The 24297-nt window shown below is 37.9% G+C and overlaps 1 protein-coding gene across 1 annotated transcript in view; it reads left to right on the top strand.

Moving 5' to 3' along the window:
• The window catches only part of LOC150080848 (peripheral plasma membrane protein CASK-like), a 669094-nt gene that overhangs the window by 570434 nt on the left and 74363 nt on the right, over nt 1-24297 (top strand). The window contains exon 21 of the mRNA XM_090381386.1: nt 7665-7867. Coding sequence (XP_090237512.1) covers nt 7665-7867 — 203 coding nt within the window. The remainder of the gene's footprint in view (nt 1-7664; nt 7868-24297) is intronic.

Here is a 24297-nt window from a genome sequence, read left to right as displayed (position 1 = left end):
CAATACCTCAAATTCATCAAATTTATTTACCAAACTCCTAGCATTGGTGTATACGCAAGTATACATGCACCTGTTCCTATTGTTAGCTACCCTAACACAATCCATGTGTTTACTTGTACCACAATGACTCCCAGCAGTCTCTGAAATACCCTGCATCTTGTTTTCCAGGCTGCTGCTCATTCCAATAGAAGCAGTGCAAGAATCACTTTCACCTCTGCCAGTGGCTACTGTTAATCTATTTAGATTAACTTGTATCCCCCCCCAAGCTAGCAGTTTTCCAACCCACCTGACACTGCCTCGATAGCATCAGCAAATATTCTTGCACCCTTTCTAATTTAAGTGTATCCCATCCCTGTAGAAGCAGTCTCTTCTGTTAACAAGTACAGACCAGGCTGAAAAAAATTCTGCCCCTTGACCCTTGCACAATCTTTCCAGGGCTGAATTGATCGACAAGGATCTCATCATATACTCCCTCCTATCGTGTCTGGGCAGAATTGCAGACACTTTCAAATTCAACTCTAATTCACAGCTTTTTTTCAACAGTGACCTGTACTTGTTAAGTAATTCCGCCAGTCTCCTACTCTTAATATCATTAGTGCCAATGTGTACAACTATATCACCTTTTGTTCCCTTAAAAGATGATATCCGCTCTACAACGTCATAAACCTTTGCCCCTGGCAGGCATACCCTGGTCCTGTTCCGCCTATCCTTTTTACATACCATGTTCCCCGTTTCCCTGACAATAGAGTCACCAACAACTACTAGTTCCTGTGGGACCAATGCATTCTGCCCTGTGCTTGCCGCTGTGTTGTGTGATGACCAAGTGCAAGCTCTGTCATTGATGTGGGCAGCTGAGAGCTTGATGGGCCCCTCAATTTAGATCCTTCGAGGGCATACACCCTGTCCTTTAAGCTCTCATATAGGCCCATAACAACGCTGAGTTGTCACCTGATTTCCTTACACTCCTTACATCATGCACACACAGAGACATCCCCCATGGCAATATCATGTCCTGTACCCGATTATTCCACAAACATCAAGCAAGCAGTGCATTTTAAAAGGCTGTGATTCAGAGGGCAACTGCCCCCCCCCCCCCTCAGTTCTCCCCTGAGCCACAGTACTCCCATTAGCTTGAGCGTTTCGCTTTGCTGCTCTGGTCTGTCATGATTTCGGATTTGTTTAATAAAATTAATAATTTCAATAAAATTTCAATTTCAGTACAAAATTATAACCCTAAACTTGTATCCCAACACAGTTATAACGCTATATATATTTTTTTCAGTATCGAGTATTATCTACGAGTTCCGTTTATATAACTTCCGTATCAAGTTATGTATTAATTAATTATGTTACATTTGTAAATCTAAGTCGTCATATGTATTTAGTTAAAAAGTACAATTTAATTGACAATGAAGTGTAACAAGATTAATAGATTTTACTGATTAATTGACAATATTATATTATAAACAATACTATACTAAGCTAATGCTATCTTGTTCGGGATATAACGTATTTATATAACAATGGCGGCAAATTACGAACAGTAAATCTACGGACACGTAAGTATTAATTAACTTCCAAATCTCACTGTCTCAATTCAGAATAAACCAATGATCCTGACTAGGTCTATAAGCTACTTATAGAAAATAATTTAATATAACAATTGGTCAATAAAGCGGCTAAATGTGGATACAGCAGCATGAGGGATCAATTAGGGCAGATAGGATGGGTGCCTCTGAGCTTGCATTTCATGCAATCACTGATGGGCATGTGTTCCTTTTTAATGAATCGAAGGTTCTTAATAAACAGCGGGAATATTTTAAATTATTTGCCGAAATATTAGAAATGAGATTAAATCTTAACTCTATTAATGTACACAGACCTTATATTTTGGACTCGTGGACACTTACGCACATGCATGAATAGTAATTCATACATTGGTTTATATAAATAATCTCGTGTCAGGTGTCATTAATGTTATATAAAACAGTGGGGATATCATCCGTGAATCACTTTTGTACTTCTTGTGAACACGGTAACAAACCGAACAAGGTGGTCTCTTAAAAGAAGTTAAAAAATGGTTTTAAAGTTTAATTTATGTGTGAATTAATTTGTTTCCTCGTTTTTAGAATTTTGCGACAATTGTTTTTCAATTCTCATGATGGCTTGTGATGTTGGTTGGTGTTTTGGAGGTTAGTGGCCGCCGTCTATCCATTATTCTTTCCGATTCCCTTAACATGATATGAGTGTTGAAGGAATGATTATTTTAATTAATAGCTATTTTAACTTGATTTATTTTTGACCATGCACGTGGGATAAGTTCATATTATAATCATTCGCGATTGAGTGTTGAGAGATTAACAGTCCTACTGAAAAGATATGAGGTTTTCACCTATAATTTGATTATTATAATAATATAACTTATTGGCCTTTATAGTCCCTTTTGATTTGAATTAATAAACTCTAGAAGGAAGTTGTTGAATCAGATTGATCCACTTGACATTGGTAGTTCGACTGTTGATGATCCTGCTCAGATAGCTGATAAAATGAATGAGTATTTTGCATCTAATTCAAACGTTAGGAGTTACGACCACTCCCCGACTTATGTAAGGGTTGCATTCTGCAGCACTCTGTGTAAGTCAGAATTTCCTTAAATGCTTATGCAACACTCAACTACGCATGCTGAATTTGATTGAAGCAAAAAAGAAATGTTCGACAAATATGTAAATAGAATTATTCAATTTTTTATCTCATGCACAGGAAAAATTACAAAAGTGTGCAAAATTTCAAAAAGACAGGGGAGACAAGCATAATGTCACCAAGTTTTACCTTTTGAGCATCGTTGCCAAAATAACTCTCTGTCTGATAAGTATGCCACTGTGGAAGTTGAGGGCTGTGGAGATTTAGAAGGGTTTTTTTTTTTTTTTTTTCCAACATATAACAAAATTTCTCTGCACCTGCAGAATTGTCACTGGCAACTTCGCCTCATACTTTAATGTTGTGGAAAGTAGCACGATGCGTGAACCTATTAAACCACCCTTTGCTTACCACGAACTTGATTTGGAGTTCGCCGTACTTATCCTTAATATTTTCATAAATACTTCTTGCTTTTTCTTGAATGGCCATTAGATTCAGGGGTGCTCGCTTCTGAATATGATTTTCTATCCATGTTATTAATAGCTTTTCCATCTTCGATATATCACTTGAACGCTGAAGGGTAAATCACTAAAATGGATAAAAGGGATGGTTGAGTGGGAGAAGACAGAGAGTGGTAATCAATGGACACTATTCTTCATGGACTAATGTTATTAGTGGAGTCTCCCAGGGTTCGGTGTTGGGCCCACTGTTTTTTTAATTTTATAAACATTAAAAAACTTATTTGTTTTTTATTTACAGTACAGTAACTATGAATTTTCCATTTCACGTAAAGTAAATTTAATTTGAAAATACAATGTATATTGTAGCATGTCCAACATTTAAAATTTAATGATTTTCAGCCACACTTAAGCCTTTTCATTGTTTTGCATCAATATTTAAAACATTTTTGATTTAAATATAGAATTTAAATTTAAGTGAAGTTTAAATTATTCTGTACCGAGCACTTTTTTTTGAATATTTTACACAACCTTCAATACTCGCTGAACAAAAAAGGATTAGTCAAAAATTAAAAAATGCTTTTTTTTGGAAAAAGACTACTGTCATTAGCATTCTAAAATGAATCCACTTACTCTTCATACATACATACACTGAGTGATCACCGAATTATGACCACCTACCTAATACTTCTTAAGTCCTCCTTTTGCCCTCAGTACAGCAGCTATCCGACGTGGCATTGATTCAACAAAATGTCAGAAGTGTTCAGGGAGGTATGGCCAACCAAGCTGTGTGTAATGCAGGTATGGAGGTGATTGGTATATCCAGATGCCGGATATGCCTTTCTATAGTGTCCCACAAGTGCTCTATGGGATTGATATCGGGGAAGTTCGGAGGCCAGTCAATATGCTGGAAGTCAGAACTGTGTTTCTCAAACCATTCCTGCACAACAAGTGCCTGATGGCTCGGCACATTGTCATCTTCCAAGACACCATCACCATTCAGGAAAAGTGTCACATAGCAGGGTGTACCCAGTCATCAAGCAGGTGACAATAGCGGAGACCACTGATACATTTTTTTCCACATGCACCAAGGGTCCAAGTTCCTGCCAGTGAAACATGTTATACACCATACAACTGCCTCCACCGGCCTACACTTTTGAAACCATGCATGATGGATCAAGAGCCTTATGTTGTTGACGCCAAATCCATGCACAATCATCGACTGTGTGGAGTAAATAACACGACTCATCCGACCAGCACATGTTCTAACGTCCAACTTGCATGCTCTTTGCACCAGGCAAGGCTTTTACACCGATGAACCTTGGTTAGGAGAGGATGCCGTAGGGGTCGTCTGCTGGTATAGCCCATACGTGCAAGTGTGCGATGCATTGTCATGCCATATATTGTTTTGAGTTGGCCCATGCTGTATTGGGTAATCAACTCTTCGACAGTGTTGCGCTTGTTCACCTGTACGAGTCGTTGGACCCGGCACTCATGTCTAACATCAACCTTTCACTGACCTTTGCAGTTTTGCCATCAGGTCGTCATTTGACCCTTTTGACGCTGGTCCTGATACACTTTAACAACAGCGGCTCTCGAACACTCCACCAGTTCAGCCATTTGGGAAATCGAGGCACCAGCTCGTTGAGCACCCACAATCCGTCCTTTATCAAAGTCCAATAAATCTTTCCTTTTACCCATCATCCTGGAATTTTACTACCTACTGAACCACTCGCACCTTATCTATGCTATGTAGGTCAACTAACTACACACTCTCGTACCTTATATGGTCAATGGGTCTCATTGATTTCATAGGGGTGGTTATAATTCAGTGATCACTCAGTGTATAATACAATACAGTCATTCACATCAAGGGGAGACAACAGATAATAAAAAAACAGGACTTAAATATCACGATTACTTTCCACAGATGTGCAGTGAAACGTGTAAACAATGTATGCGTTTGTACACAACACACACACACACACACAGTGTGCTAATATATACCGTATTACTCGATTACAGCGGCTCCGTAGCCAGGAGGGCAGGAGCAGCAGTGTGTAGCACATGCTTCTTGATTAGACCGGGGTTCGAGTCCGTGACCACCAAATGCGGAGGATGTGGAAAGGTCAGGGAATAACCACTGCATATCCCCAGAGCAATACGGCCTTAGTTGCTAATGCTCCTAAAAACCAAATAACAAACAAACAGCCAAAAAAAAATCACACCATTTCCTCCAAATGCCTCTCCAGTTCCTCCTTGAATTTATAACCTATCAACTTCCGCAACGACAGATGGAAGTTTGTTCCAGCAATTAACCACCCGCTGGCTAAAGGCAGATTTCTGCACATCTATTCTACCTCTGTTTTTTTCTCAATTTGAATTTATGCCTCCTTAGGTTCGTAATCTGAACAAGTGGAAGGATCCCATCAGAATTCAGCATGCTCAACCCATTCAAGGCCTTATACACCTCAATCAGATCACCGTGCAGGTGCCTAATCTCTAGCCACTGCAATTTGCAGAACTTAAGCCTCTCTTGGTAAGAGGATCCCTTCATTCCCCTCACCAATCTTGTTGCCCTTCTCTGCACACGCTCAAGCAAATCTGCATCCTCCCTAAAATGAGGCCTCCAGACCTGTATGCAGTACTCAAGGCGTGGCCTGACCATGGCCTTATACAGAGGGACAATCACCTCCTTTTCCCTTCTAGCAAAATTCCTATATATCATTGACAAAACCCCATGACCTACCCTGGCAGCCTGTCTGCATTGCTCAGAAAACTTCTTATCTGACTGCCCAATTACTCCCAGGTCTTTTTCATTTTTCTACCACCTTAAGTATAGTACCACACAGTTGTTACATTTCTCTGGGGTTACTTCTACCCATATGCAGTACTTTGCATTTGTCAAGGTTAAACTTCAATTGCCACTTCTTAGCCCATCTGCCCAAATTTTCTAGATCCTGTTGCAGTAGCACACTGCCATTACTGTCACTAACAACACTGCCAGCCTTTGTATCATCTGCAAACTTTGACACTAAGCCTGATATACCTTCATCAATATCATTGATAAATATACAAAACAACAGTGGACCCAACACCGAACCCTGTGGGACTCCACTAATAACATTAGTCCACAAAGAGCACCACCCATTGATTACCACCCTCTGTCTTCTCCCACTCAACCATCCTTTTATCCATTGTAGCAACTTACCCTTAATACCATTGTGCTCTAATTTGTGCAATAGTCTTTCATGCGCAACAGTGTCAAAAGCTTTCCTGAAATCCAAATATATGATATCAAAATTATTTTTTGCATTCAGTTCCTTTGTAACCACATCATAATATCCTATCAAATTTGTCAGACAAGACTTTCCCTTAACAAACCCATGCTGTGTCTGAATTATTGCTGCAGTCTTGTCGAGATGATCCTGCAATGCATCTTAACCAGTGACTCCATTATTTTACACTGAACAGAAGTTAAACTAACTGGTCTGTAATTACTCGTGTCACCCTTCGATCCCCCCCTTTGTGAATTGGGGATACATTTGCACATCTCCAGTCCGTAGGGACCTCCCCTGAGTCCAAGGATGCTCTCATATTTATGGCTAAGGGTTTGCTTAGTTGCTTTGCCGCCTCCTTTAATATAACTTGGTAGATCCCATCCACCCCAGGTGCCTTTCTTATGTTTAACTTCAACAATTTCTCCTCAACTTTGCTCTCAGTTATTACAAAATAATTAAGCACCCTGCTACAATTTGATGACCTTCTGCCATTTTCAAACCTTGATAACTCCTTATGTGTGAAAGTAGATGCAAAATACTCATTCATTTTTTGTTTGCTATCTGAGCAGGATCATCAGCAGTCAAACCATCGATATCAAGTGGACCAAACAAATTCATCCCCCTCCTTTTAGAGTTTATATAAGTAAAGAAATCCTTGCTGTTTTTCTTAGCAACCTTTGCCAAAGATTTCTCGTAATCTGCCTAAACTCCTTTGTGACCTGATTACAGAGTAGCTTATATCTGCCATAGGCTTCTGAGTCGCTTGATAATTTATGTATCCCATGCATTTTTCTTCTCTGTCACGAATCTCATTAATTCATTTGATAACCATTTAGGCCTAAACCTTGAACAATATTTCTTAACAGGTATGAAACTTTTGGTAGCTTCCACGATTAATTCCTTGAATGCTTCCCACTTAGAATTTACTGTTGGTAACATCGTCAGTTGATCCCACTGTACAGAATTTAAAAACTGTTTGTATGCTTTTGTTTACATGTGCTTGCGCCATACCGTGAGCAGTCTGGAGTCAAATAAAATTAGAAAGAAATAAAGAAATGGCAAAAAATAATCTAAAATAAAAGATTTAGGATTTCTAAATTTGTATTCAATAAAACAGCTGATTCAATTAACCAGTGATTCATACGTGCCCACTGTATAGGCTTTTATTTCTAGTTTTAGTTAACATTCAGGATTCCTTTTTCTCATTTATTATTACATTGATGCTATGGTACTATACCTCTTTTCTATTATTATTATTAATTTTTTTTGTTTTTTAATTCCTTTTAAGATACAACAAGGCCACCCAGGAAGGGTGAGGAAAATGGAAAAAATTATTATTTTGTATCTCATGATGAAATGATGGCAGATATTGCAGCTAATGAATATTTAGAGTATGGAACCCATGAAGAGGCTATGTATGGAACTAAATTAGATACTATAAGGAGGATTCATGGTGATGGAAAGATGGCAATTTTAGATGTTGAACCTCAGGTATAAGATTGCAATATTCTTGTAAATATACTTTAGTTGTAGCATGATATTATATATTTTATCATTAAGCATTTAATGGATATCCTGTCCATTCATATGTTTTTGCAGCCAGTAGGAATTAAATGTATTACTTAATACAGTGGTGTTTAATTCTCTTAGTAGAACAGACTTTATCTTCATGAGTTGCTGTTGTATTGCACTTCTTTCAAATAGGTAAACTTACCACAATGTTAATTGGCTCTTTGCTTAACTTTCCAGCACCTGTGCCCTGAATTTAACAAAGACACTTGCATGGATTCTGCGAGACATTCCCTTTTGTTTTAATTTTAAAAAAATATCTTTTGTTTTTTACTGAATTGAAAATGGTTGACCTACTGTTTATGATTTTGCTAAACTTAAAAAAATGTCAAAAGTAAATAAACAAGGGAAACCAATAATAATAGAATGTTTTCCCAGCACTTAAAATTTACTTGGTCATTTTTCTCTCTAACTGAATCATAGAACACTTGTGAAAATATCACAGCTGTTGTCATTTCAAACCACGTTGGAAACTCAGACAATGCAATATCCAAAGAAATGAAGAGATGAAGCATAAGCTTCTCTGGGGTGTTGGAGCTACTTGTGCTTCATATCTCGGACTGAAGCATTTTATTAACCTTATTTTTTATTTATTTTATTTATTTATTATTATTTTTTTTTTCAATCTCATTTTTGTCTTATTTTTTATTTTTATTTTATTTGAAAATCATACATACAAGATTTACAAAATACAGAACAAAGATGAATATATAATAACAAGAAGAATATTTTTAACCCTAGAATTCATTCAGCATCATAATGAGTAGCTATTACAAATAAAATAACTTTTTTTCCCCCAAACAAATGAATTGGGCACATATTTCATACTTGTATCCTGTCATTCTATTATTTTTTCAGAACTGTTGAACTAAAACAAGTTCTGCTCTTCTTTTGAGAGTTCATAATAGATTGTAATATTTCATCATTTTTCCAAAGTTTCAGATGTTAGCATACTAGCTGTAAAGCTGGCATTTTTAAATATTTGTTTGTGTTCCTATCACACATTGTATGCTACACATAACTTATCCACCACGTTGACCCCTGCCTTCATTAAATTATAGGAAATGAATCATTTTCTAGTTTTCATAGATTGCTTGTAGTTTTGTCAATCTTTGTGATTATAGTGAATGGCTGAAAGGGGAGCTCTTAGATTTTGAGCTATAAGAAACTAATATCATTGTTTTTGAAAAACAAATGAACTAGAACATTTATTCTTAGCCTTTATGGAGTGGAAAGCAGGTGGAATCTGTTTGTTATTTTCTCTAAGTATGTGAACATGCGAGTCTGTAATTCTGCACTAAATCAGTAGCTTGCTGCTATCTTATGAGGGACTTACTACCAGTACAAAAAGGGTGGTTATGTTCCAAAAGCTAACAGAAATGCACCATTTTTTTATAACTGTCGGAAACTTAATTTTTATAGTACTCATAACTTAATACAGGCATACCTCGGTTAACGTTACCTCTGATAACGAAGCTTCGATATAACGAAGTCGGCAATTTCAAGCCCCATTTAACATAAAAAAAAATATTCCAGTTTAATCACCTGAAATCTAAACAAACTGAAGAAATTAGGGAAACCTTTGGAGCTTCTCGTGGTTGGTTCGAGAAATTTAAAAAACGGGCCAGGATTCATAGTGTAAAATTAACAGGAGAAGCTGCAAATAAGTTTCCAGAAAACTAAAGGAAATAATTGAACGTGAAAATTTTCCAAATTTGGTGTTCAATGTTGACGAAAGCGGTTTGTTCTGGAAACGGCTACCAACAAAAAGCTTCATTTCTATTGAAGAAAAATCAGCTGCTGGGTTCAAAGCAGCCAAAGACCGTTTAACGTTACTCTTTGGATCAAATGCCTCTCGCGATTATAAATTAAAATTGTTATTAGTTTACCATTCAGAAAATTCGAGGGCGTTAAAAGGTAACATAAAAATGAATTTACCTGTAATATGGAAAGCAAATAGAAAAGCGCGGGTTACCAAGGAGTTATTTACTGATTGGTTTGTTAACCACTTTTGTCATGAAGTAAAACGGTATTGTCAAAAAAAACAACTTTGAAGAAAAAGCTCTTTTGTTGTTAGACAATGCTCCGGGACATCCTACTGATCTTAACACGTTGGACACATGCATTCCTGTCAAAGTTGTGTTTCTTCCAGCAAACACAACTTCCCTGATTCAACCATTGGATCAGGGAGTAATAGCATCATTTAAAGCTTATTATCTGCGTCGAACATTAAGCAGTTTAACTGAACTAGAGGTTAAAGAGGAAATGACAGTTAAAACTTTTTGGAAAAACTACACCATTAAAAACGCAATTGAAAACATTGATAGTTCTTGGAAAGAAGTCACTAAGAAATGCTTAAATGGAGTTTGGCGCAAAATATGGCCAGAAGTTGTACTACAAGAAGAAAATAACATCCAAGAAATTAGAAATGAAGTTATCCAGATGGCCCAATCAATAGGTTTCGAAAATGTCGATGAAGAGGATGTTAGAAATTTATTGAATGCAGAAGATGATGGTTTTTCAGTGGAAGATTTAGAAAACCTTGTTAGCAATAAGACGAAGTTAAAGAAGTTCCTGCCGAAAAAGTGTTAACAACCAAAGATTTAAAAAGGTGCTTAAATGACATTGAAAACGTTTTAAATTTTTTTAGTGAAAATGATCTTGATTTAGGAAGAAGTATTATTGTTAAGCGATCAGTGTTAAATGCAATAACTCCGTATAGGCAATTGTTGAATGAAAGAGAAAAAGAGCATAAACAATCAACTTTAGACTCGTATTTTAAAATGTGATTTCACTTTGTATGTAAGTTGACTGTTTATTTAATAAAACTTTTCTTTGTCCGAAAAAAAAGCTTTTCATTTTCTTTAAGTAGGAACGTATCCCTATTCTGGCCATAGTATTTTTACCTCTGAAAACGAAGTTTCGCTTAACGAAGTAATTTCGTGGAACGCATCCTATTCGTTATTCGAGGTATGCCTGTATTTATATAATTATAACTTAATTTTTATAATAGTAGTAACTGATCTTATGTTAAGCATTCCTTATGTGCTGTGATGTAACAACTAGATCATAAGTATAGCATAGCTTAATTTTCAGCACTCACCTCATAGTAATCCTCTTGGTTTGATGAAACTTATAACAGGTACATAGTAGTTATAAAACTTTTAAATTCCACTTAGTAGCTATTCGTAACTTAGTGTAATTATGAATTTTAAAATTTGCTAAATTATGAGCTTTAAAACGTGTTAAAATTTGCCTAAGAAAGGAAAGTGCACATTCCATTCTATGGTTGTCTTATTAAATTCATGTATTAAAAATTAAAACAATATAAAAGCTAATAGCTGCATACGAGTGACTTTAAAAGCTCTCCTCAGTTAGCTTTAGTGGGAAGAGAAGAACACACGAAGTATTAGCTTTTATCTTGTTTTAAATTTTAATACATGAATTTAATAAGACAACTATAGAATGGAATGTGCACTTTCCTTTCTTAGGCAAATTTTAACACGTTTTAAAGCTCATAATTTAGTAAATTTTTAAAATTCATAATTACACTAAGTTACGAATAGTTACTAATTAGAATTTAAAAGTTTTATAACTACTATGTACCTGTTATAAGTTTCATCAAACCAAGCGGATCACTATGAGCTGAGTGCTGAAAATTAAGCTATGCTATACTTATGATCTAATAGTAATAACTTAAATAGTAATAACTGAACAGACGTCTTACCTTACAAACTGTGATACTTATATGTGAGATAATGTACGTTCATTTAATTTCCTTTCGCTTCATCTCTGCTAAGCACAATCTCTTCTGCAGCATCTGGATTTCGTGTACCTTCTGCTTTCTTTAAAAGTCACGAACTGCACTCTTCGGAGTCACAATTATTTTTTATGGTCTCAAACAGGCACAGGTTCAGTAGCACACAATCTAACCCAGAGATCTCCCAATAACATACAGTGGACCCCCACTTTAAATGATATGTGAAAATCAGAAGAATATTTTCCAGTTAGCAAAATAAAAATAAATTTACGCTTACATACATAGCTTAATTAATATGTTGTTGTTGTTGTTGTTTTGGTTTTTAGGAGCATTAGCAACTAAGGCCATATTGCTCCAGGATATACGGTGGTCATTCCTTAACCTTTCCGCATCCTCCATATTTGGTGGTGACGGGCTTGAACCCCGGTCTAATCAAGAAGCGTGTGCTATGCACTGCTGCTCCTTCCCACCTGGCTACGGAGGTGCCTAATTAATATGTACTGTAATATGTATGTACATACTAATTGATATTTCTGTTCACTGACTTTTTATTTTTGTTGTAAAATTTAAAACAGTAAAAATGATAAGCAATTAATAAAAAAAAAAAACACAGCACTCACAAGTTGCAACAAACACGATACCGAGTAATGAGTTTCTGAAAATTTATGTTTTTTATATGATTGAATATTTCATGGAAGGGCAAACAATTTCACCTTAATAACATAAAACCCACAGAATTCCAGCTATCGGTACTATAGCGAATACAAGAAGATTGAGTTTACTACACATTTATAATTAATTACATTAACAGAAAAGACCAATAAACCATAAACTGCAAATTGTTTTTATTGTTTTATGATAGTGACCTCCAGAAATGTGCTTTAGAAAAATATCACAAAGGCGTTAACAATTAGCAAGTCAACAGCAGGGATTCACAAAAAGGAATGGAAATGTTTAAAATGACATCTAACATAATAGCAGGGTTTTCCCAGCACAAAAGTTCAAAAATACTGTGTTATGTGAGATTTCCAGCAATTCTCAAACTGTGCTAGAGCGAAACCTTGTTATAGCTAGAGCTACTATAATTTTGCTCTGAGCATTAATACCATTATATTAAGTAAGAAATTTAAATCCTGCTATCCCCAAACACACACAAAAGGACAAGATAGTCCTTGAAATAACTGATAATTTCTCTGAAGCCATATAGCATTAGCTATACTATATTTTTGAAATTATATGTTATGCTTTTTATTAAAAGTTTTTATCAGTTTAAGAATTTGTTGTAACCAGGGTAGTGATTTAGATTAATCCACTACTTATAAATATTGACCCAAAATGCATTGAAGAATCTAAAATTTTCTTTGGTTGAAATGGAGTGGTTTACCTTTTCAAGAGTGAAGGTTCCAATCTTTGCCACAAGATTAATTCATTCTTTCTATTTGGTAGGAAGGACAAAATAAAAAAAATGTATTCCCCCCCACAACCTTCCTCTTTTTCACAGTGGCAATGTTCATTTCAGGAAACAACTTTCCGTGGGTTTCTAATTTAGAGAACCATGTTCTGTTAGCAATAAAGTAGATTGAAGACTTTTGGATGAAACCACTTTACAGTGTGCTTAGAAACAAAAGTTACATCCAGCAGGAAATGTCTCATAATATCTTTTGTGCTGAAGTTCCACCTATTGTGCCAAACCTCAGTTAAGGATGTAGAGATTTTCTTCCCTAACTTGATATCAGTATTTAACACTTAGGTCAGTAATGACATAATATGCAAAATGGGGCATAATTGTCAGTCTTTTCTGCCAATTCGATATTATTTTCAATTTTTTCTGCTTTTCTGTTTGTAATGTTGGCAGATTACGATTGCATATAGTGATATTTCACATAATTCGGAAACTAGTGCTTAGCTGAGCGGGTGCCACTAAATTTCTTTTAATTGGAACTTTTTTCTAAATTAATTAGGATTGTTTTTCCGACAGTACTCTATTCCTCACTATTCTTATATTTTTCCTCATTATTCTTATAGTAACACTTCAAGAATAACACTGATTCTACAATCAGTGTTACTCTTGTTCTTCAGATGGGAAAGGCAGCTGATTTAAGCGAGTTTGACAAAGGCCAAATTCTAATGGCCAGTTGACTGGGTCAGAGCATATCCAAAACGGCACGGCTGGTAGGATGCTCACAGTCAGCCATGGTTAGTACCTACCAAAAGTGGTCTGAGCAGGGAAACCCAAACTGCCGGCGAGGTGTTGGATGACCACGGCTCATTGATGCTCGAGGTGAGCGAAGGCTCTCCCGGATGGTACGTGGCAACAGAAGGGCGACTGTGGTGCATCTCGCTAGAAATTGGAATGCTGGTGATGGGAGTAATATGTCACAACACACAGTACATCGAACCCTGCTGAAAATGGGGTTGTGTAGCTGCAGGCCGCTCTGAGTGCCCATCCTAGCCACGGTTCACTGGCGACAGTGCCTACGATGGGCAAGTGAGCATCGAAACTGGACTTGGATTGATTGGAAGAAGGTCGTCTGGTCCGATGAATCACATTTCCTGTTGCATCATGTGGACGGCCAGGTACGTTTGCGTCGTTTACCTGGGGAAGTGATGGTGCCTGGGTGCACTGTGGGACGAAAATAAGCCGGTGGCATCGTTGTTATGCTTTGGGCGATGTTCTGCTGGAATACCCTGGGTACAGTCATCTGTGTGCCGGCACTCTGACGTCTACCACCTACCTAAACATCATTGCTGACCAGGTATACCCTTTCGTGGCAATGGTCTTCCCATCTGGCAGTGCCGTCTTTCAGTAGGATAATGTGTCATGCTACACTGCCCGAATTGTTCAAGACTGGTTTGTGGAGCATGAGGAAGACTTCCAGGTATTGCCCTGGCCTCCAAATTCCCCAGACATCATTCCTATCGAGCAGCTGTGGTTTGTGGTGGAACAGCAACTACTATGTGTTGGTACCAGATACCACAAGACACATTTAGAAATCTTGTAGTGTCCATGCCTCGCTGGGTACAAGATGTTTTGGCTGCACATGGAGGACCAACATCATATTAGTTAGGTGGTCATAATGTTTTGGCTCATCAGTGTATATACAATAGGCCCTTGCCTCCAAAATCTTCGGAAATTAGGTGGCAGGGCCTGGTCTGCCAGAGTACAATATAAATCTACTGGATACTTGACCTGCCTCCTCCTCGTGGTAAAGTTTTTTTAATGATGGGTCCCAGTAGAGGCCCAAAAGCTAAATGGTCACAAATGCAATGCACCATGACGTTACACAACAGTACAATAACCTTATACTTTTTAAATCTCTGTCCTCCACAGAGTACTGTGCTTCACAAACAAAGTATATAACGTTGAGATGGGGGGAACTCCTGGTGCTATTAAACCCTAAATACTTTACTTATTAAGCTTGCAAAAACTCAAATCAAAGGACCAATCGGCTGTCACTCCTATTTTTGGAGGTAGACCTCCTAATGCTCCACTGCTACAAAAACAAAGTGGTAGAGAAAGCCTTAAAAAACCCCAAGTCACCCATTTAAAAGAAGAAAAAATGAATGCCGATGTGAAGGAGTTACTAGAAGATTCGATCTTGGAACTCTTTGCAGAGGAAGAAATGGACACAGAATTGTCCATTTCATACAATTGAAAAGTGATCACTTTCCAATTCTATACAACCTATTAATAGCACAATCTCCTCTAGCTCAACCCTGAAGGAAATGTAAATTTGCCCAAGCAAACTGGGCAAAATTTCAGTCATCAATATCTTTCGATGAGGAAAAAATCCACCTCTAACCTATTGATGATATGACAGATTTACATCACATTGTATCTCCTAAATGTGGCCACAGACAAAATACCACTATCAAATCCCCCAGGCCGAAAGAATTTTAATTACAGTAAACCCTCGCTATTCGCAGTATCTGTATTCGCGGTTTCGCGTATTCGCGATCGCCGATTTAATATAAAATGAAACCTAAAAAAATGTGAATTTTAAAGCGACGTGAATATTTTCTGCCATAAAAAAAAAAAATTTGGCATGTCTAAAATTATCTTTCCTGGTCAAAACAGCACTCAGTGGGTGGGGGAAGAGGGGAAACAAAATCGCGAGCGTGGATGTTTCTCGCTAATCCTTGTTCCGTATGTGTTTTGCGCTTGTCATGGAAGGTTTCTTCATTTGCTTTTAATTTATATGCTTATAAATTGAATAAATTTTCAATTTATAAATTGATATGCTTACAAAAGTGATAAATCTACCGTTTTGCAGTGTAAAACAGACTTTTTCGATTGTGTTAATGGAAGAATGTGACTTTATTTGGACAAGTTCTTTCTAACCCGTACAAAAATATGGCTACAAATAACAAGGGAATGTGAAATGTGAAAATATCAAAGAAGGTGATGACATTAGCGAATAAAATTGAGTTATTAGACAAAATTTCTAATGGTGAAAGTGTCTTCTCAGTGGCCAAACATTATAAAATCAATGAGTCAACGATATGATCAATCAAAAAATCGGAAGAAAAAATCTGCCGTAGTAACCGTGAAAACGGGCTAATTGCTTCAAAAATTTGCTCTGTAACTCGTGATGTTAAATTAAAAAAATGGAAAAAGCTTTAAATCTGTGGATAGAAGACCGAACTCAAAATAAAATTCCGTTAAGTTCACTAATAAATATTACATTTAATATTAAATTGTTTCTTATTTTCATTTCGATGCCATATGCTTGCATTTCACTATGTACTGTTTATGTACATAGTCATATTATGAAGGTACATATAATACATACATAGACAAAATTTTAGACTAGTTTTTCTTATCTATTTCATACTTTGGAACGGAACCCCTTTATTACTATGGGAGCCCTAACTCAGTATTCGTGTTTTCGGTATTCGTGGCATTTCTCAGGAACGTAACCCCCGCAAATAGCGGGGGTTTACTTTATTGGTTAAATGAGGGCCTTGAATGGGTTCAGCACGCTGAATTCTGATGGGATCCTTCCACTTGTTCAGATTACGAACCTAAGGGGGCATAAATTCAAATTAAGAAAGGACAGATGTAGAATAGATGTGCGGAAATTTGCCTTTAGCCAGTGGTTGGTTAATTGCTGGAACAAACTTCCATCTGTCGTTGTGTAAGTTGATAGATTGAATAAATTTAAGGAGGAACTGGACAGGCATTTGGAGGGAATGGTGTGTGTTTTTTTTTTTTTTTGGCTGATGCTGCATAAGCTCATACATTTGCTTTCTTGCATCACATGCCACTACTACTACTATGAGGAATGCACAAAAGCAAAAAAGAAAGCCTGGAGCTTGTTTTGGCAATATCCAACCACCGCCAATCTGACAAATTGTAAGAAGGAAAAAGCACATTTCATACGAATGCAAGCCAAGAAAGAATTCTGTACCCATTTTGCATCAAGCATTAACAAAAATGTCGATGCCAAAATAATATGGAGAAAAATTGGACAGCTTTTTTGTAAGTTTCCTACCATACCTTCTCCAATCCTCTCCTGGAATCGGCAAGATCTATCTAGCCCTTTACATATTGCAAATGCTTTGGGCAACACTTTTGGTGAAGTCTCAGTGGCATCAGCTTATACTCCATCATTCCAAAGAATTAAAAACACTGTAGAACAGCATTCTATTAAATTTCGAACTACCCTCCATCTGCCATAACAAACCTCTGCAATATTCTGTTTGAAATTTCAAACATTGGAACAGCCCACAGTATTGATGCTGACCAGATGGGATCTATTATGTCATGCTACATCTTGATGACAAAGCTTTGTGCCGCCTCCTGGTCTTTTACAACCGTATTTTTCTTGAAAATGTTTATCCAGCTTCTTGACATCATTCTACTGTTTTGGCATTCCTAAAGCCTGGAAAAGATCCAACCAATCCCCATAGCTATAGACCAATATCCCTCTCAAGCTGCCTCAGCAAAAATCTTTGAAAAAATTGTCCACAGTAGACTCATCTGGATCCTAGAGTCAGACCAGTTAATGAGCCATCAATATGGCTTTCATCAAAACAGGTCATGCTTGGATCTTATGGTTAAGGCTGAATTTGCCATTCGTAATGCCTTTGTTAAACACGAACATCTAGTAATGGTTTCAATAGATATAGAGAAGGCTTTTAACACCACCTGGCAGTATGGCATACTTAGAGATCTTTACTCTCTTGGTCTACTGGGCAACCTTCCTAAATTTGTGAAGAATTTTTTACATACTAGATCATTTTAAGTTTGTTACCAGCATGCCCTTTCTGCAACATTCATTCAGGAAGGTGTTCCACAGAGTTCAGTACTGAGTGCCACTCTTTTTGCTCTTAGAATAGATTCAATCACTAAACAACTCCCAAATACCGTAGAGACTTATCTTTATGCAGGTGACCTTTCCATCTCCTGTCGTTTCCAAAACATGAGATCTATTGAACAACAGCTTCAGATATCACTAAATAAAATACAACAGTGGGCCAGCATCAACAGCTATAGACATTCGCAGCAGAAAACAGTTGCTATCCATTTTTGTAGACAGTGCAAGTTTCATCCAGATCCTGAACTTCACATCTCTAATATCTCCATCCCAGTCACTAATAACATCAGATTTCTAGGATTAATCATGGAAAACAAGCTAAATTTCTTAGAGCACATTAAAAAAAAATATGTACTGCCTGTCTAAAAAAGATAAACATACTTAGAGCTCTATCTCCCCGACATGGGATGCAGATTGCACCTTCCTACTTCGATTATACAGGGCATTAATCAGATCCCCTTCTTGATTGTAGAGCTCCCATCTATGATTCTTCCAGAATGAGTGCATTGAGGATTGCACTTCATGCATTCAGAACATTGCCATCACATAGCCTTTACATTGATGCCCATGAGCCCCCACTATCTTTAAGGGCCCCGGGTGCCAAGCGTTTCCGTGGCCAAGCGATTCTTGCGAGTTTATAAAGCGTTTTTCCTCCAAGTGACAGAGTTTTCCTTGTTTTTCTCTTAGAATTAATATTTTCTGTTAAGTAGCTCTACTTACTTAAAAACACTAAGAAGAGAGCCCAGAAGAAGGCAAGTACCTTTTTCTTTAATTTAGCTAGCTGTACTAACTTACTAACTCTACGCTTGGCCACCAAGCGGCACTGCTCCTGCCTCCCCGTGGCGGGGCTGGTAACCTGGGTGGTAAAGGGAAACCCCCAGGGCAAAAAGGAGCGATCATGGATAAAAATCATTATCCAAACTTAGAGCCTTTGAGCTCAAGAGCGGAAGATTCTAAACCTGACCATGACTCAAGTCAACCTAAAAGACTGCGAAGAGAAGCAGAATGTCATGATGATTGCCCAAACTTCCTGGTGATTCATTCCCTATCTGCCCAACCTGTGGGTAAGTTGTCACCATTCTTAATTCAGAAAATCTTGGAGTCAATTGCTGGATCACCAAAAATGGTTAAAAGACTGCAATCCGGAGACCTCCTGATAGAAACAGCCACCTCAAAACATTCTGAGCGGCTGTTAAAAACAACATTTGGTGGGTTGACAGTAGAAATTACTCCCCACAAAACACTAAATTCATCAAAAGGTGTCATCAGCGAGTGGGACCTAATTACAGTCTCCGAAGAAGAACTACTCCAAGAACTCAGCAGTCAGAAAGTTGTAAATGTAAAACGGATCATGACGAAAAAAGATGGAAATCTTACTCCAACAAGATCCATCATTCTGACATTTAGCACTCCAGACTTACCATCCTCTATTAAAGCTGGTTATTTAAACTGCCGGATTCGACATTCGACCATACATCCCGAATCCTGTTCGTTGCTTTAAATGTCAGAAATACGGCCATTCCCAGCAGGCTTGTCGAGGAGAAGCCATATGTCCCATCTGTGGCTCTAAAGATCACACCCAAGCGGATTGTTCAGTCAAAACTCCTGTTTGTCCAAACTGCAAAGGAAGCCATCCAGCCTTTTCCAAAACTTGTGAGCTATGGATAAGGAAAGAAAATTCAAAAATACAAAAAATTCAAAAATTTTCTACAGGAAAGAAAATTCAAAAATACAAAATTGAAAATAAAGTCACGTTTCCTGAGGCACGTAGACAAGTTATGTCGACCATGCCTAGTGGTCGTTCTTATGCAGCTCGCACTAGAAACTTTGCTTCTACTGCAGCTCAAACGGATGTATCAGTACCGCCTAACACCTCTCTAGCGAATTGGCTTAAATTTACACTTTCAACCTCTAAAAAAGATAATCCACCGAAAAAAACTAGCGAAGCCACAAATACTCCAATCAGTATTCCCACTCATACCCCATTAGTCTCAGTTGAAAAAGAACAATTAAAATCTCACTCAGTCTCAAAAAAAATGGAATCGCCTACCAATAATATGGATGTAGATGAGCTGCTAAGTAACGAGGAGCCCATTCTAGAACTCCATGCAGATGACACCATGGATATTGGACGCCCCACATTCCCAAAAAAAGACCGGAAGAAATGTCCCACGAACAAAAAACAGTCAGACGAATCATCCTCAGCTAAATCTAAATAATGTATAACATCATACAATGGAACTGCAGAGGACTAAGTAGTCATTCTGATGACTTAAGGGATTTACTAGCTCAATTCAATCCCATAGGTGTATGCCTACAGGAAACTTTCTTGTCACCCCAAATTTCACCAAAATTTTCAAATTATGTGATATACAGACGAGATAGGAGTTCAAACTCTCCTGCTCGTGGCGGAGTAGCTATTCTTGTTAACTCTGACATTCCATCCAGGCCGATCCAATTGAGAACCACTCTAGAAGTTGTCGCAGCTCGTATTGCAGTTGGTATTTCAGTTACCCTTGTTTCCATCTATATTTCACCATCTCTACCACTTCCGCATTCAGAACATGACAGCCTGATTTCACAACTCCCAACTCCAATTTGTCTCTTTGGTGACTTTAATGGACATCATCCATTGTGGGGGTCTACTACAATGGATAGAAGAGGCAAATTGATGGAGGAATTCATGAACAATAATGATCTTAATTTATTAAATTCTGGATCTCCTACTTACATACACCTAGCAACAGGATCTGTTTCTGCAATAGACTTGTCAATTTGTTCACCATCTATCTTTCCAATCATGACATGGTCAGTTTTAACCGATCCCTTTAACAGTGATCACTTTCCAATTATTTGCTCACTACAAACAAGAATAACTCCGAATCCTGTTCAACGATCCAACTGGCAGTTTAAAAAGGCAAACTGGGGAGACTATTCTGCCCAAATACTCTTAGACAGATGTTATGTTCAAAGGCAACATATTGATGAAGTAAATACTTATATAATCAATCAGATTCTCACTGCAGCTAATGGTTCCATTCCAAAATCCACGCCTTATCACAAACACAGAAATAACTGGTGGAATACAGATTGTTTAATTGCCAAACAGGAAAAAAACCGTGCTTGGAATAATTTCCTGAAGTATCCCACCACTAGTAACCTAATTGCTTATAAAAAACTCATAGCGAAAGCTAGACAAGTTAGGCGGAAAGTGAAACGGGATTCTTGGATTGCTTTTGCCTCAACCATTACCAAAGACACGGATACACGAGTCATCTGGAAAAGAATACAGGCATTAAATGGCAAATTTACTTGGCTGCCCTCTCCGATACTTCATTGGAGAGGGAAAGACATTTCTACTCCTGAAGAAGTTGCAAATGCATTAGCAGAATCATTTGCAAAAATATCAGCTTCTGCCACCTATGCGTCCACCTTCCAGAACATCAAAGCAGGTGCGGAACGGTATAAAATCAACTTCTTCACGCGCCGCTCACTGCCGTACAACCAACCGTTTACATTAATAGAACTTCAAGAATCATTAAACAGATCTTCCAATAGCGCTGCAGGTCCAGATGGAGTTCATTACATTATGCTAAAGCATTTAATTGATGAAGACTTGAGAACTCTATTAATTTTTTATAATCGGATCTTCACCGAAAATGCCTATCCTTCTTCATGGCGCCATTCGTTCGTTATCGCCTTACCAAAACCAGGAAAAGATCCTTCCTGTGTTGAAAATTACAGGCCAATATCTCTTACGAGCTGCATGGGAAAAATTTTCGAAAGGATGGTTCATACTAGGCTCACCTGCATCCTGGAGTCAGAGAATCTCCTTCCAGAACAACAATATGGCTTTCGGAAAAATAGATCAACGCTGTACGTGCTTATCAAAGCCGTATCTCATATCCGCAATGCTTTTGTCATGAAACAACATCTAGTCATGGTCAATTTAGATTTTGAAAAGGCATTTGATACAACATGGCGTCATGGTATTATTAGGGACCTTTACCATCTGGGGCTTCGGGGCCATTTGCCGGAAACAATTCAAAATTTCCTGCAATTGCACTCTTTTCAAGTCCGATACAAAAACGTCCTCTCTACATCTCACATACAGGAAGAGGGAGTTCTGCAGGGATCAATACTCAGTCCAACACTGTTTTCAATCCGAGTTAGCACAATGATACGAGATATCCCAAAAACTGTTCAAACTTATATGTATGCAGATGATCTTACCATTTCCTGTCAATCTCAAAGTATGAATACCATTGAACGGCAGCTACAACTAGCCATAACCAAAATAGAGGCCTGGACTTCACGGAACGGTTACAGATTGTCAGAAAAGAAATGCACTGTCACTCACTTTTGCAAGAAGCGAGCTCTCCATCCGGAACCTGAACTAAAAATAAACAACAATCCCGCTTGTTAATACCGTTAAATTTCTTGGACTATTACTAGACTGCAAACTAAATTTCCAAGCTCACATCAGTTATTTGAGAACTTCTTGTTTAAAGCATTTAAATATACTTCGTTCGGTCTCATCTATGTCATGGGGAGCTGATCGGTGTACTTTGCTGCATCTTTATAGAAGTTTAATCCGTTCACGACTAGATTATGGTTGTCCAGTGTATGACTCTGCCAGGAGCACTACTTTAAAACGGCTAAATATGATCCACCACAGTGCTCTGAGGACTGCGCTGGGAGCTTTCAGGACTTCTCCTATCCAAAGTCTATATATTGAAGCGCATGATCCCCCATTACATCTGCGTAGAAAAACACTATTGCTTCGCTACGCTGCTAAGATCCAGAGTCTACCATCGCACCCAAGTTGGGAGTATCTCTATAATACTCGTTGGGACGCCTTCTATGAGAGCAAACCAAATGAAAATAGACCCACCTCTATCAGGATAAAAGAGCTTGTTCAGACTTGGAATATCAATTTAAATGAAATTTTCCAAGACACAACTACACCTTTTGCTCCTTGGACATATGTGTCTGTCTCTCAAGATACATACTTCCTCCAGTGGGGGAAAATATATATCAGACAGTTACATTCAGCTCATGCTATGAACAACCATGCCTGTAAAATTTATACGGATGGTTCAAAAACTGAGAGTACGGTAGGTGCTGCGGCGGTTTTCCCTTTATGTACAATTTCAGCCACTCTACCGCTTGCCTGCAGCGTCTTCACAGCCGAATTATATGCCATTAAGTTAGCACTTAGTAAGATAATTGAGCTTTCCATCTCATCTGCCATAATTTACACAGATTCTCTTAGTGCTGTCTCTGCCATAAGGAAGAATTCCTCCATTTCTCACCCTACATTGAAACAGATTCATTCCCAGCTATTCGTTTGCAGTGTGTCCAATCAGTCAATCAGATTTTGCTGGATCCCTGGCCACTCAAGCATTCCGGGAAAGTGCTGACTTTGCCGCTAAACATCCGGAAACCACTCTCTCACAACATCCTCAGGTTCCTTTCTCTGATTTTAAGTCTGTCATACGCAAAGCCTGCTACAATAAATGGTCACAGACCTGGAAAAGTGACACTAACAATAAACTATACCAAATAAAAGAAGACCCAAAGCTGTGGCTGTCTGGCTTCCGAAGAAACAGACGAGAGGAAGTAGTACTGGCAAGACTGAGAATTGGACACACTCACCATACTCATCTCTTCCTATTATTGGGAGAAAGCCCACCACAGTGGGCTTTCAGACGCAACTTACAGTCCGTCATTTCCTGGTTGATTGTCCCTTGCATTCAACCATCCGGTCAAACACTTTTCAGTCACTGTCTACATTGAATATATCACCTGATTTATCTCGCATCTTAGGAAATGAAGCAAATATTGAAGAACTTTTATTATATCTAAAACATATTGGTTTGTACAGAAGTGTATAATTTAATCTCTCTAGCAATAGGTTTTTTGTAAATTAACGATTAGGAGACACAATTTGGCCGTAGTAGCCCTTGTGTCGTTAAACCGAACTACAACAACAACAACTATCTTTAAGTAGGAAATCACTATTGCTAAAGTACACTGTCAAGATACAAAGTTGTGCCTCACATCCCATTCAGTCATACCTTTTTAATCCACCATTAAAAAACCTCTACAGAAATAAACCTAGCATAGTAAAACCAGCTGGTCTTCGCCTTCTTGAACTGATGCAGGTTTGGAATGTTTCCATCCATTCTGTACAACAGGTAGCAACTTGTACACAACCACCATGGGTTCCTCCTCCTATACCGACCGTGACACTTACCTCTGTCAATGGG

The sequence above is a fragment of the Mastigoproctus giganteus genome, chromosome 9, assembly GCF_048544385.1.
Source record: "Mastigoproctus giganteus isolate SK-2022 chromosome 9, ASM4854438v1, whole genome shotgun sequence".
Lineage (NCBI taxonomy): Eukaryota > Metazoa > Arthropoda > Arachnida > Uropygi > Thelyphonidae > Mastigoproctus > Mastigoproctus giganteus.
This window is presented reverse-complemented; position numbering and strand designations above follow the sequence as displayed.